At 39.5% G+C, this 14,270-nt stretch overlaps 1 protein-coding gene across 1 annotated transcript in view; it reads right to left on the minus strand.

Moving 5' to 3' along the window:
• MYO10 (myosin X) overlaps positions 1-14,270 on the minus strand; it is a 162,787-nt gene that overhangs the window by 49,439 nt on the left and 99,078 nt on the right. Inside the window, exons 7-19 of the mRNA XM_054284962.1 lie at positions 14,032-14,045; positions 13,824-13,908; positions 13,056-13,159; positions 10,790-10,919; positions 9,738-9,856; positions 8,877-9,023; positions 8,591-8,691; positions 8,303-8,369; positions 7,096-7,188; positions 6,298-6,366; positions 6,036-6,118; positions 4,447-4,555; positions 1,599-1,679 (exon numbers count right to left, since the gene is read on the minus strand). Coding sequence (XP_054140937.1) covers positions 1,599-1,679; positions 4,447-4,555; positions 6,036-6,118; positions 6,298-6,366; positions 7,096-7,188; positions 8,303-8,369; positions 8,591-8,691; positions 8,877-9,023; positions 9,738-9,856; positions 10,790-10,919; positions 13,056-13,159; positions 13,824-13,908; positions 14,032-14,045 — 1,202 coding nt within the window. The remainder of the gene's footprint in view (positions 1-1,598; positions 1,680-4,446; positions 4,556-6,035; positions 6,119-6,297; positions 6,367-7,095; positions 7,189-8,302; positions 8,370-8,590; positions 8,692-8,876; positions 9,024-9,737; positions 9,857-10,789; positions 10,920-13,055; positions 13,160-13,823; positions 13,909-14,031; positions 14,046-14,270) is intronic.

A 14,270-nucleotide genomic window follows, 5' to 3' on the forward strand; every position in this document is an offset into this window, starting at 1 on the left:
GGAATTTCCCAAACTGTTCCTGCATGCACTCCTGAAATCAGAGGTGATCCCCAGAGACTGCCTCAAGCTTCTTCTGCTTGCACAGCTGCTAATTCTGTGAGAACTGTGTTTTAGTGGTAGTAAAATATATGCACAGATACAGTAACATGCCAAAATTGTAAGGGATGAAGCATTTTAGTGGGAAATGACTGGAAGAACAAGGAACATAGGAGTGGGAACTCGGTGTTTTCCTTGCAATGGAAATGCAACAAATGCCTGGTGCTTGCATCAGTCACAGCAAATCCTTGTACCTTTCTACTGTGCAGATGAGCCTTATTCGTCAGGTATGAAAAGACAGATAAGGAAAACCTAAGAGTTTGTTACCAAAATCCTTCTATTTCAGGGTCATGGGGCTTCCAGACAGAAACAGGAGCAGGGAAGCAGACAAGCTTTTCAAAACTGCCTTCTTTCTGTGATCAGGGACTTTGCTAAACATGCAAGCTCACGAATCCCAGCTACTTGCTGGGCTCTGTCATCCACATGGGTTCAGCTGCCTTGGGTGACTTCACACCTCAGAGCACCAAACACCTCAAGACACAGAAAGTTGTTTTTATTTGCTTCCAAGTTGCTCCCGCTTGCTGAGGTGCCCAAAGTCTGCATGTTATTTGGCACATCACAAATAGCAGAACAGTCAGCAAAGGAAAACATGTAAAGTCAAGGATGTCCACTGTCCAGGTGGCACTAAAATCTACAACGAAATCCACACATTTGTTTTGTTGGCATCCTGATTAACTAGGCAGCCCAGAAAAACAGAACATCTAAATATGGATTTATAGTAAAGTCACCAATCTCTGAGTTGCCATGTGAAAACTACAAATCAGATTCACTAGCACCTCTGGCTGTTTTATTTTTGACAAAAGCAGACCATATAATGAATAACAGTCTATTATGCCCAAAACAGATGTGAAAAACCCCAGGATACTAGAATCAGGCTAGCAATATTAATTTCAATGACTACTGTACCATTACCACTTCATTTCTAGAGAGCCCTCCAACATATTTAGGAAGATCTTGACACAGCCTTTCATTATCTGTAACTCAAACGACAAATTGATATTGTAAGCCTTAGTCTCCAAGCCTGTTTTAAAAACAAAAATCTGAAACAGGAAAAAACATCCAACATGTACAATTCTAGGTATTTTCATAAATTGAAAGATCAAGAGTCTGACAAGAGAGTCATTCACACCAGTTTTTCTATACACATCTGAATCACTGCCTATAATGTCTTAAAACAAACTTTGTGATTTTGATATTTTCTCCCTAAAAAGGCTCTCGCAGAGGTGTCACACAAGAAGTGCAGCCTTCTACATTCTGTTTATAACCTTCCTTAGAGCCAGTCATTTATCAGAGTTGTGGGCAATGTCTAATAAAGAGATGCATAATCCATGTGCAAAAAAATAAAGTTCGAGAGCCCTTCCCAGTGCCTTCCCCTTGAAAGCCTTCTACAAAATCAGTGAAGAATGCTACCCTCTGCTTCACACAGTGGTAAATAACCAGACAGGCAGCAAAAGATTAGGCCTGAGATGTACAGAAAAGATGGACACCATTTAAAATCTTACCTTCTGCACGTTGGGTTTGATGCACCGAACAAAGAAAGGGTTTGAAGAACTCAGTGTTGCCATTAAAGAATGAAGTGATTCCTGAAACACAGGTAGAGAGAAGACAGTAGCTCACAAGCTGGATTTTTGTACAAGCAACATAACCCCAGACAAGAGCTCCTGCAGCTCAGCACTGCAGACAGCATCTAACTGCAACACCTAGTGGTGCACACCAGAATTTACTGCACCCTGGGAGCTCCTGCTTCCAAAGGGACGGGGTCAATTCCTGTGCGTTCCCTTCTTCCACTGGCTCTTCTGAACAAAACTGCCATCACTGTTTAACAATGAGCAAGACTCACAGATTGATAGGAAGAAAATTGTTCTTAAGGAAACACAAAATTGTTGTTTCAGGGATCTTTCAAATGACTGCTTATGACTTTGGATCCACATTCCCAAACAGATAACTTGAGCAAGTCAAAAGTCTATGGCAAATCTATGGCAAAATCCACCAACTCAGATTTCCTCTTTTCATTTCAACCACCCCAAACCCACTAATTTTCCATCTTCCCTGAAGACAACGGGTTTTTTCCTAGCTTTAGAACTCTGAATGATCCAATGCACATTAGACTATCAGTCTAACCTCAGCCTGGAGATAAAAATCACAAAATCCCTCAGTCCTTTTATGATTATTACTTTAATTACACATCCGCCCTTTCCCGCCTGAGCCATCATTCCGTATCTTATTCCAACTTGCCTCATTCTGTATCATTAAGTATGATGAACCTTTTTAAACTGAAGTCTTGCATTTACTTTGCAGAGATACAAATGATTGTACAGGAGAGGAGCTCAGGCTCTGAAGAGCCCACAAAGTTAGCAGTGGTAAAGTTACACCCCTCAAAGGTGGCACTTTGTGCCAGGCAGCAGAGAGAATACTGAGAAGGCTGCCAAGGAGGCAGAAAGTGCACATTTTAAAGGAGCAACACTGTGTGTCCTGCCATATGTCTTGGAGCAAAACTGTCAATGTCAGTCTGTTATAACAAATTCTTGCTTTAATCTGCAGACCAAGCACTTACTTGGTGATTGAACATGCAGTAAAACAGGCAGCAGGCAGAGTTATGGCTGTGCACACACTGGTGCAGGGCAAAGTGAGGAAATAGCAAAATTACTGGGAACATAAATGGCAGCTCTTAGTTTGCTTGTTTTACCAGCCTATGGACCAGGGAGTTGGGCAGCAAATATTAAACAGAGCATACAAAGACAAAAATCTTTGTGTAAAGACAAATATTTACAGCTCTGAAAAGTATAGGCTTCATTCTTATTAAACCTGTGTGAACATTACACATCTGTGCACAATTCTCTCATCCCAGGCTCCCACTTGGAGCCTGGATTGGAAAAGTTGGTCAGTCTAAACAAAAATGATTTAAACTATTTTCACTTTCACCTTGGTACAGCCAGCCAGATTCTGCACAGTGCTGCAAGCCTCTAAGTCACTGTCAGGTGATGAGCTAATCTGGAGTTTACCCTGGTAATCAACAGGCTGAAACAGATGGTATCTAAACTCTGCTCCTCTGCGTGCACCCCCAGGCCTGCATTAGGCAGGTCATCAAATGAAAAGAAGAGTCAACCAATTTATCATGAGAATAAAACTGTGAAGGCAAAGTTCTTATCTTCAGCTGAAAAAAGATGGACTAATCCCTGTAAGGCTTTAAAACATGTACAAAACACCCAACCTAATTCTCTGGAGAAGGCATGATGTGAAGGTCAACATCTTGTAAAGCAGCCCAGCTGGTTAATGGTCAGTTACTGCAGCGTTAGATAAGAGGCAATAATGTTTTGATTTCATGTTTTATCACCCTTATGTCTTCCAGGGCCTCTGACAGAGAACAGAAGGACTACTACACTTTCTTCTACCTTGCCAAATGAGAGAAAAAATATGGTCTGTTTTTGTAAGGTTAACATTTTAAAGGTCTACTTTGCACATCTAGAAATAACCAAGTGGAAACAGTACCTTAAGTTACCCCAGAAAACCAGCAAATAATACCATCTCATGACAAGAAATGGATACTTCTGAGATGAGTTATGATAGCACAGAGCAAGCTGTCCCAAAAATACATCAGTGTTTTTTAATAAAAGACATTGTGTGTGCCTCAGCATCCACTCCTTGTTCTTCTGCCCAACACTTAGCAATTGTCTGTTAGGATAAAATCTGCCCTTAAGGGGTTTGAGTCTGCTCTTCTTAAAAAAAAAGTGAATGAACTCTGCAAATGTATATTAATTCAAACAAAATGAAAGGCAACTAATCCAGACTTGTACTCATACAATTTAGGAGATGTTCCATGCCAATCTTTCCCTTTTAAATAATTTGCAGATAGACTTCATGCTAGATTTCAATTTGGTGCCATTTTTGATGAGAGGCTATAAAGCCTCATAAAAAGGTGTTTAACAAAAATGCCTTCCAAACTTTAAGTTAAAGCAAGGCAACACCTTAATGAGATATTTATTCAGCACTTATTTTTCTCAGCATTCAGGCACTGCTGTAAGGCTTTGAGGGATTTTGTGGCTGGATTTAGATTATAAAGACAAATCAGGACAAGAGAGACCAACTTCACAGACAAGCTTTAAAATAAGAACAAATAGGTAAGTGGGGAATGCAACAGGAGTTTTCTGGGGATGGTGTGATGGAAAGGTTAGTGCCTACTTGAAGCAAGCCAGGACAGTCAATCAGTTAACCAGCAAGGGCAGTGTCATAGCAGAGACAGCAATGTTTTCATGCTCAAGTTTTGCCTTTCTCAATCTGCACCTGCTCCTTACTGACCAGGGTCTGTCTGTCACTGATTAGCCACAGAGCAGAGCTGACACATTAACTGACCTTGAACTGGAGACTGACAGTAGGCTTTCGGTGCTTGCTTCCACATTTAAGAGTGTCCTGATTGTTGCGACTTGAAACGTGTTCAAACAGATCATAGATGAAATCAAGACTGAAATGGAAAAGAAAAATAGTATTTCTAAAGTGTATCTTAGCAGACTGTGAGGTTCACCACTGCAGAATGCAAAGAAAGCACTGTCTTTTAGCAAGAAGCTCCACCATCAAAAACATGCTTACTGATTATTTTCTCTCTTATTTGCTTATTTTCTCCACAATCTTTAATAAACAATAGATTTTGCCTTTGTAGAATTTATCCAGGAGAGAAAAAACAAAACAAAAACAAAACAAGGAGGTTCTTTCTTCTCAATTCCAAACACATCATTAGGGAAATGAAGTGTGAAGTCCTGGAGGCTCTACTGCATTTCACTCAACCAAAACTGCAGCTGACTGCAACCAGAATTGTACCTGAACAAAGATTAAAAAACAAGACTTCCACCTTGGTTAGGGACATAACACAAAACAGGCACCCATGCAAGCCTCACTTTCAGATAACAACTGTGCATGCTGTTTTCTACCCCATCAGTTGGGTATGTTCCTCTTAGCATTTCTACAGAAACACAGATATTTTAATTCAAGCTCCACACAGATGTTGGTGTAAAAGCAAAACCAGGCCCAGCTCATTTAACTAATTTAATATTTTTGCCTAAATACTTCAGTTGACAGATGTTATATCAGAAATGTCATAAATCCAGAACAAATAACAGAGAGGAATTGCTTATTAAGAGTTGCCCTGGCACAGAAGGGCTTAAGGGATTTACAAACAAGCAACTTGCACAGCAAGGCAGGATGACTGGATGGGATAGGGGAGGGCACCAGATGAGACAGCAACATCCAGGCTCAGCTCCCTCTTCTTCTGCCATTCCTCTGTGTGTCCTGGAGTCTCAACCAAACACCTACAAAAAGGGATGTGGTACCACCACAGCTCACAGGGTACCACCATAAGGACCCGAAGACCTTACACAGCAGAATGACATGAGACATGCAGGTACCAAACGCATCCAAGCTCAGACTTTCAGTCAGATAAATCTTAATAAAAGTTGTCCCCTCAAAGCAATTGCTACATGGCAGTTTGCACCCTGGCAGTCTCCGACAGCAAGTGTTCAACCAATTAGGGAATGCCAGAAACACAAACATGAAGTAAAAACCCGCACATGCACGCTGCCTATGAGGCACTCTGAAACAGTTAAAAACCATGACTACATTCCAGCATCCTTACTCATTACAGAGCAGCAAGTTCGTTCTCTAGGAAGCCCCTGGACTGAACAGCAAAAATAGTACAGTGCAGGTAAACCCAACTTTGTGAAAAGGGATTAGTCAGACCTGCTTATAAGCAACTCTGATACGCTCATTTCTGTGATATGATATGCTCAACTCTGTGTCATTCTGTGCTCCTTTCAGGTCTGTCAAGGTCTGCTGCTATGCAACATCTAACATATTCAAACCCCAGCAGAATTATGTGTTCAGTCCTGGCAGAATTAGTTGATACAACACCCCTTAACACCATGTCCGTAACAAAAATAGCAGAAACTTACCTGCTTTCACGTAACAAGTTCAGGAGATCATCTCTAAAAGTATCCCTGTTCTTCTCCAAGATCCCCCTGACATCATACTGGACCTAGAAGGAAACAGAGCTGGTTTGAACAACAAGCCAAACAGTCAGGCACCTCTCACAAGAGTGGTGCTGTAAAAAGTGCTGAGGGAACACAGCGCTTTAGTTAATTCTGAGCAGCCTTGGGGGAAAATTAAGCTAATGAAAGTTCTGCTTGGAATAATTTCAGCAAATAAAGAAATTACCTCCCCAGCATAGTGCTTCACTCCAAAGTTGTGAACGGCAACCCTTGGTTTTACATAAAAAGGATTGTTCTAATTGGAGGGGGGAAAAAAAAGAGAAAAATATTTGAAGGGGGTTGTCACATAATCCTCTCAACCCATACCTAAACAGACCATTGTCTTCCAGTAAACTCTCTGGAAGATTAGTGCTCCAAAAGCAAACAAGCAACTCATGATAATAGGATTTGTTAGTCTGGGCTGCTTCAAATGCAGTAATAACAGATTTATAGCACATAAAAAGGCATTATACTAAACCTGAACCCCATCTGGCAGAACCATCTATAGAAGGCACTTTGAAACAGAAGGCTCTGTCCTAAACTGGCAGTTATGAAGATTGGTGGATATGCTTGCATCCCAGAAATTGTGAAAAATAATTCCAGTATCACAAATAAAGGTAACATTAATCTGAACAGAGGAAACAGCAAAATTTCAGTAAATGACATCAAGGTAAATGCTTTATTACATCAAGGGAAACTGAAGATCTACATAACCTGAGCTACTGCAGGTTGACAGAGTTATAATTTAGAGTAGAATTTGACTTATTCACCACAATGGAAGCCTTTAAGTGAACAGCAACAAGGATACATTCTTCCAGTAACCAACTCAGACTTGTCAACAAAGTACATGCATTGCCAGGGAAGTAGGATCACATCCAAAGAAGCCTCTAGAACAATGCACCCATATGTTTGAACCATGAATTTCTACCAAAGCAAAGAGATCCTACATCATTTGCACAGCAAATATCAGCAAAATATCACATACAGCATGCTGGGCATTCAACTTCTCCAATAAGGTGGAGTCAGTAGCTTGAGGAAAATGGCTCTCCTCATTGATGAGTGCTAGCAGTCCCAGTTTCTAGAACAGAAAGAAGAGGCAGAAGATGAATTAGTGCATGGAGCAACACAGCTGTTGTCCCCTGTTTGGAAAAATCACAGTCCTTGAAGTTGCTGTGTGCAGAGAGGCACAAAACCACTCATACACAACTAAAACCCCACTATTGAAGGCGACTGAAATCCTGTTTTTATGGCAATGTTCCTTTTGAAATGTAGAGCATATGATCTGTGGACAAAATAAAGAAAAACGAGCTACTGGAAGAATCAGTTCTCCTGACATAGGCAGTTTTTAGATGCATACAGTGACATGGGCCCAGAATCTATCCCCAGCCTCCAAGATCTCCATTGATCAGGAGTCTGAGGAGTTTGTGTAAAACAGCCTTTTCAAAAAAGTTTCTTTCATATAATTATCCATCCAGTTGTTGAACCAATGCAAACTTTTAGCACCCACAGTGCCCAGAGGGAGAGCAAAAGATACACAGTTTAACTTCACCCTGGGTGAAGCACAACCTCCCTTTGCTTTACCTATGCCTCTGTGTGATTTCCTTTGATGTTCCCCACTTCTCATGCTAAAAAAGGAGGTAAACAAAAGCAAGCTACCCCACAGTTAATTAATGTGTCCAGCAAGCTCCAGGTTGATAACAGCCTCTCAGGAAAACACGATTGTCCAGGTGCACATTTTAACAAGCCACTTCCCAAGGGCACAGAGCAGCTCCTGAAAAGCCACCCTGCCCTGACTGCAGTCACGTCCTGCCCGCTGGATCCCCTGCCCGCTGCCACTCGCGTCTGTGCCCGTCTGAACTCCGCAGTCACACACCCTGCCACGGAGATAACACACGCAGCCCGCCTTGCACTGATGGCAGGAGACCAAGTGGATCAAGTGGTTCTTTTTAATCATCTGAAATATTGCTTTTTTATATAATCACACATGGAGAAAAGCTGCTGCAAGGAAAAGAGCTCACAATAGAATCCTTAACATAGCCATAGATGAAAATGATCTGATTAAAAGTTTGCTACTTAAACATGCAAGATCCACCATTTTCTTCACTTGTTCTTTGCGTTGAAAAATGTTTTAAAGACATATTATCTCAGAACAAAAAACTAAAAGTAGGTAACAGTATCAAATTCTTTCTTACCTTTTCAATAAGATCCAAGCACTCTCCATTGTCTGTCCAGTCAATATCTTCCCAAATTAGTCCTTCCCTAAAGAAAATAAAGTGGGCCTTTTTATTGAAATTATTTTAACTGTAGAAATAGGAGAAGCTGGTGTATTTATCTTGCAAATTACAGTAAAATCAGCTTGCTTTTATAAATACACTGCTCCAGACAGAGACTTTCAAAGGAAGCTAAGGTAGCTGCAAACTAAGAATTCAAGTGACCATGATATTGTCAAAATTCTTTCAGATTGCTCCTCTCTCTCTTACCTGCTGTATTCCAGCTGCTCCAAGGAAAAGATGTGCTTGTTGAAATACTCCTGAAGCTTCTCATTTGCATAGTTAATACTGAACTGCTCAAAACGGTTTACCTAAAGAGACAAGAAATTTTCAAAAATTCATACACTTCAAGTATTTTACTTTGCAAGCAAGGGAATGGGTTAGGTAATAGCATGCTTAAAATCAGGTTCCAAAGAAGATGACAAAAATATGTAAAGCATAAATAAATAAAGCATAAATATCAGACAATCCATTTAAATAAGCTTTTGAAACTTACCTCAAAGTTTTCAAATCCAAATATGTCCAAAATTCCAATAGTCTTGAAGTCTTCCTTGCTCCTGATTCTGCTATTGATTTTTTTAATGACCCATGCAAAACACTGAGAATAAAGTGCCATAGCCATAGAATCTCTGCTGTCTATTGCCTGTGTTAAAGAGGGAATAGACAACACATCAACCACCACATGACTGAGAACTGACAAGACTCCGCTGGTCAGTGTCCTCAGCACAGCACAAAACAATGCATAATGCAAGCAGCTCCCTATTCCTATGTAGCTTGGCAGCAATTGTATTAACACTTACAAAGCATGTTTGAGCTTTAACAGTTTAACTTAAAACAGCTGCACTTTAAAATGTGGCTTTAAAACTATGCTTCAGTGCTGAAGCATTAAAAAACTAGGAAATTATAAACTTCAGGTGTGGAGGAAGAAAAGAGAAGTGTAGGAAACAATACCTTAATTCACTCTTTTCCAGAGGGAAACATAATATTATGCATACCTATTTCTAATTCACTCTCTAATGATAAAAAATATTTCTCCTGAAAATTTTGAGAAAGCATCCCCCCTGACACAAGTGCCAATAGTGAAAAAAATATCAGCCTACATGTTTAGAATTTGAAAAAAATGGGAAGTAATCAGTGTTCATAAAAATAACAAGGGACAAGCTATAAGCCCTGGCCAGAATTATAGGATGGGATCTAAAGAGATCCCTTCCCAAAAAAATCTATGTAATACTTTTGATTACAACCCTGATGCATGAGCTAAGCTTCTGTTCTTGAGTGATCACTGATTTCTCTAGACTTGAAGACTAAAACACCTTTCAAAGACCCTAAAAACATGTCAAAATTGAGATGCCTTTACCTGTTGTATACTAAGAGGTGTTAGGATTTCTTCTCCCCTGAGAATCATTGACCTCTGAGTCAATGCCTCTGTTAGCTGTGTGGAGTCCAACCCCAGCAACTCAGCAGATCGACCCAGGGCTGGCAAAAGAGAAAGACAAATATAAATATGTCCTTAAATATATAAAGCTATGAAACCCATTTGTTTTTTACTATTATTATTATTATTATTATTATTATTACCACTACTACAACTACCACTACCATTTAAGATGCTCCTAAAATGACAGGGATTAAAGATGAAAACACAACAAGAAATTCTAGGATACTGTTTTGCTGCTCATGAAAAAGCATAAATATGTGCAACTAAAGGAAATTAGTAGTAGAAGTACATCACAAGTAAGTCACAAATATTTATTTTCATCTTAATACTACATCAAGAACTTAATCTACTAACACATTTTTCCAGACACAAACATTAATAGACTCTTTGTCCACATTAATGTGTTTCCATTTTCCTTGGGATGATGAGGATTAACCAGTGACATTTCTCTTCCATGCATACTTTAATCTTCAGTTTTGCTATAATGTGGTACATAAAACAGTACATAATTCTACTCTCTAATGCCATGCTTAAGCAAACATTTTAAATGCCCACCAGCTCAATCTTTAGACATACCAACACATTCTTTCAGATATGTAATTGAAATACTGCAAGCTCTAAAAAAAGATACTTTCAGTGGAGATCCTGGTTAGGGAATGTATTTCAGCACTTCTGTTTTATCAGCTTGAGAATATTTCAAAGAAGGAATTAGATTCAAATAGAATTTCATTACTGTTAATGGAATAAGTATGTGCCCAAGGTCTTCCCAAATTAGCATCCAGCAGCAGACTACATTGCCTTATCTGTCAAATCCCATCCTCCCAAAGTAACATTTTAATTAACATTTACAGATGTTAAAAAGCAGTAAAACCCTTTCACTCCTTGTCCTTGCTATGTTCAGATATACTAACAACAAATAAGGCTTTCAGAACCCCAAGAAACATTTAGATTGGGATGCACAGCCTTCTTACCTGTTTTAAAGGACACTTGTGCCCCTCCAGCAGTGATAAACTCAACATTTCCCAGATGCAAAATGCCAGCCAACAGCCTCAGAACTTCTCGTACTTCCTCCCTGCTGAACTCCATCACTTCCATTGCAGTCTGGAATGACATGTGAGCTTCTTCAATAACATGCACAGACTCAAAAATGGGAGGCCTGAGGAAAGCAAGTCAGGACTAAAAGAGAGCTGGCTCGAGTCCATTCCTTTGGTTTCATCCCAAACTGAATACACTCTAAGGCATCGCTGGGACATCTTGGAACATGTAAGCATCACTCTGCTTTTAAGAAATTTCATTTTGATGTGGTAATGATGTTGTAATTTGCTTTCAAATTCATCATTAAAATCATATAAATATTGGATCGACCTGCTGAGTTGTGCATCAGATGCAATTACTAAAATTTGAATTATTAATTGATTACCTCCTGCATGTTTTTACCAAAATTTGCCTACTGGCCTTGTAGGTAACAAGGCATGGGGTAGAAAACACAGCAACATGTAAGATTTGATCATTTTTGTGCCCAAACATGCACCTTACCGATGTGGTCTGACAACTTCCAGTCAAACTGAAGAAGAAAGGTATCTATATAAAAAGTGCTGAATTTATGAATAAACAATATGGCAACAATCAAGGCTCAACTACATAAATGAGGACAAGAGCAAATAGTAAAATATTAAAAGAAACACTGAAACAAGAGAACACAAGCTTTCCTTTGACACAGAAGGGGTAACTGTATGCCTCTTGAAATGACCAAATTCTCCAAATTTGGGTGCAGTGTGAGCCTCTCTCAGACCAGATCACCGTTTTGTGCCCCTACAGTCAGACTCATCATGTTATAGTCACTGCAGGTGTTTGACAGATGACACATTTTGTCTTTCATAAATCATTCATTACAAATGGAAAAGCCTCAGACTCATCCCACAACTCAAAACAGGGCACAGATAATGGCTGAAGGTTTATTTTGTAAAGAAGACCCCTCACAACTAAACAGAAGCATCACTACAAGTTCATCTCCCTGCGCACTGTGCTGCTCCTTCCTGTCTCCTGTAAAAAAGTTTCCCTTCAGTAACACTTCCAAGACTTACACTGCAATAAAAGCAGGCAAAGCAGATGACTATAACAGGAAAAGGCAGGTGAGGGTGAGCTGGGGGGTTTCTGCCCACCTCCTGCTCTGGGAACACAGCCTGGCAGCCGGGCTCCCAGCCTGCCCATGCTGCAGGCAGCAGGCAAACATCACCTGGCCAGCTGATTTCACGGTCTGCCTAGCCTGGCATGATTAGCACCAATTAAATGTCATGACAATCAACTTCAGCATGTGACTACAATATAGGTAAGTTACCAATGTTTCCAGCACTTCCTTCTGCCATACAAAATGAAGGATTTTTACACTGAAAAAATCTGCTGCATCCACTAGACATTAGTTCATCAGTTTGGCAAAAAGACTAACATAACTAAGCAAAAAACAGTTCGGTGAAGGGCATAAAACCAAAAGTTTTACCCGATTTTTAAAATCTAACATCACCTCAGTGTTACAATACCCAATTACTGTGGTCAGTATGGACTAATTGCTGTGGAGGTGAGAACATAAAGCCATTCAGAGAAATTCCATCAGGGCCCGGGTTTTTAATCTGTGTTTATGTTTTCATAACTCTATTGTGTAAGTTACTCCATACAACTGCATTTTCCAGCTGCAACTTCAAGAGTCACAGGTGCTTTGCTCCCTATTTGCTGTACTGTAGACTCCACCCAGTAGATGCCACATGAATTGGGCAAAGCTTTTGGATTGAAAAACAGTGAGATATCTATATCTATATCTATATCTATATCTATATCTATATCTATATCTATATCTATAAACATGTATATATATGTACATATATATATGCATATGCATATATATCTGTAATATAAAAAAATGCAGGGAAAGGCAAAGGCATGTTAAAGTCTTACACTGACTTCCCAACAGATATTCATTTCCAAACATAGGCATTTTGCTGAATTACAGCACCCTTTGAAACAACAAAGTAGAAACTAAATACTGGAGGAAAGATAAAGGCATGCTCAAAATGAAAGTGAAGCATTCTGAGAAAGTATAAATCCCTGTAAGATTAATGCCTCAATGAGAGAGCTGCACATGGAGGAAAGCCCAGGAAGGCTTTGTACCCTGCTCAGTCAATGGGCCCCACACACCTGAACTTCCAGCACTTTTAAAGCAAAAGAACTAGGGAAGCAACTCACAATGACTTCCTTGAAAGAATCTTTGTCACTGATTGTCTTATCCGCTGTACATCCAGACTGGTTCAGGTAGTGGTAGTTCTCAGGTACAGATAAGTAAAAAGCATCTAATGAGAGAAAACAGGGGGAGTGAAAAGCAATACCAAAACAGAAGTACTCCACAAGTCACTATGTCAGACTTAAACAGTTCACAATTCATTTGCTCAGAAATTATGACAATGCACAGACAAGGTTTTATATTAAAATCAGATGGGGGGTTATTTTGCTGGAGTTTGTTTTATTTAGCTGCATAATAGAGTTAACTCTACTTTTTAGCATGCAAAGACAGCAGGCCCACAGGGAGATGCTGAAACAGCTTTAGGCAATTTTGCACGTATACAAATGTCATTTCTTTTGTTCAGTGGATTTATTCTTTATGAGAAAGGATTAGAGCAACCAGAATTATTTATCTTTGTTGCTGTGGAGTTATTTAGTACCAGCAAAAATATTCAGTTTGAACACAATGAGGCATGTTTGTCCCCAAGTAATTTTCCCAAGGCCACAGCAGAAGCTGGGAGGAAAACTACCATCAGTTCAGTGACATTCTTCAGCTAAGTAGTTCCTTTAACAAGTTGAGCTCAAATTCACACTCACTGAATCCCAGCTGAATAAATAACCTATTTCTCAGCCTGGGTTAGTGGGTTTCTGCAGTTAAATTCTCCACTGCTGTCACCACTGCTGACTGCTAGCAGAAAACCACTACAGTTGTGTGACTTGTGCTTTGCCACTCACCTTTCTCTCTCTCTTCTATCCCTGCCAGCAGAGCATAGAATATATGATAATTTCTTTCCCCGGGGTTTTGTCTTACTACACGATTCTGTCAAAGTAAAAAAAAGTTTCCACTTAAGTGATCATTTTTGAAGACAAATTTTTTATCCACAGTTTCAGACAAAAATTTAATCAAACTCAATTAAATAAGCAAAAGCAAACATCAACTTACTTTTTCCAATAAATCTGGAGCCAGCAAGAGAAGCTTCAGTCAAGGAATAAAGTAAAAATCAATTAATGCAGAGGCTTTTTATAATCTTCCTTCTTTTGTTTGAGACAAAAGGAAGACTATCATGGTCTTTTCTTAAAACATGCTAAGCCTATTTCATACAATACATCTACAACAAGATAAATAAAGTAGCAACAATGATAATATTGTAGCAGTTCTAATATTAGTGTATCAACACCTTC

This window comes from Melozone crissalis, unplaced genomic scaffold, assembly GCF_028551555.1.
Source record: "Melozone crissalis strain CALT ecotype California unplaced genomic scaffold, PUWL_Pcris_2 ptg000042l_1, whole genome shotgun sequence".
Taxonomy (NCBI): Eukaryota; Metazoa; Chordata; class Aves; order Passeriformes; family Passerellidae; genus Melozone; species Melozone crissalis.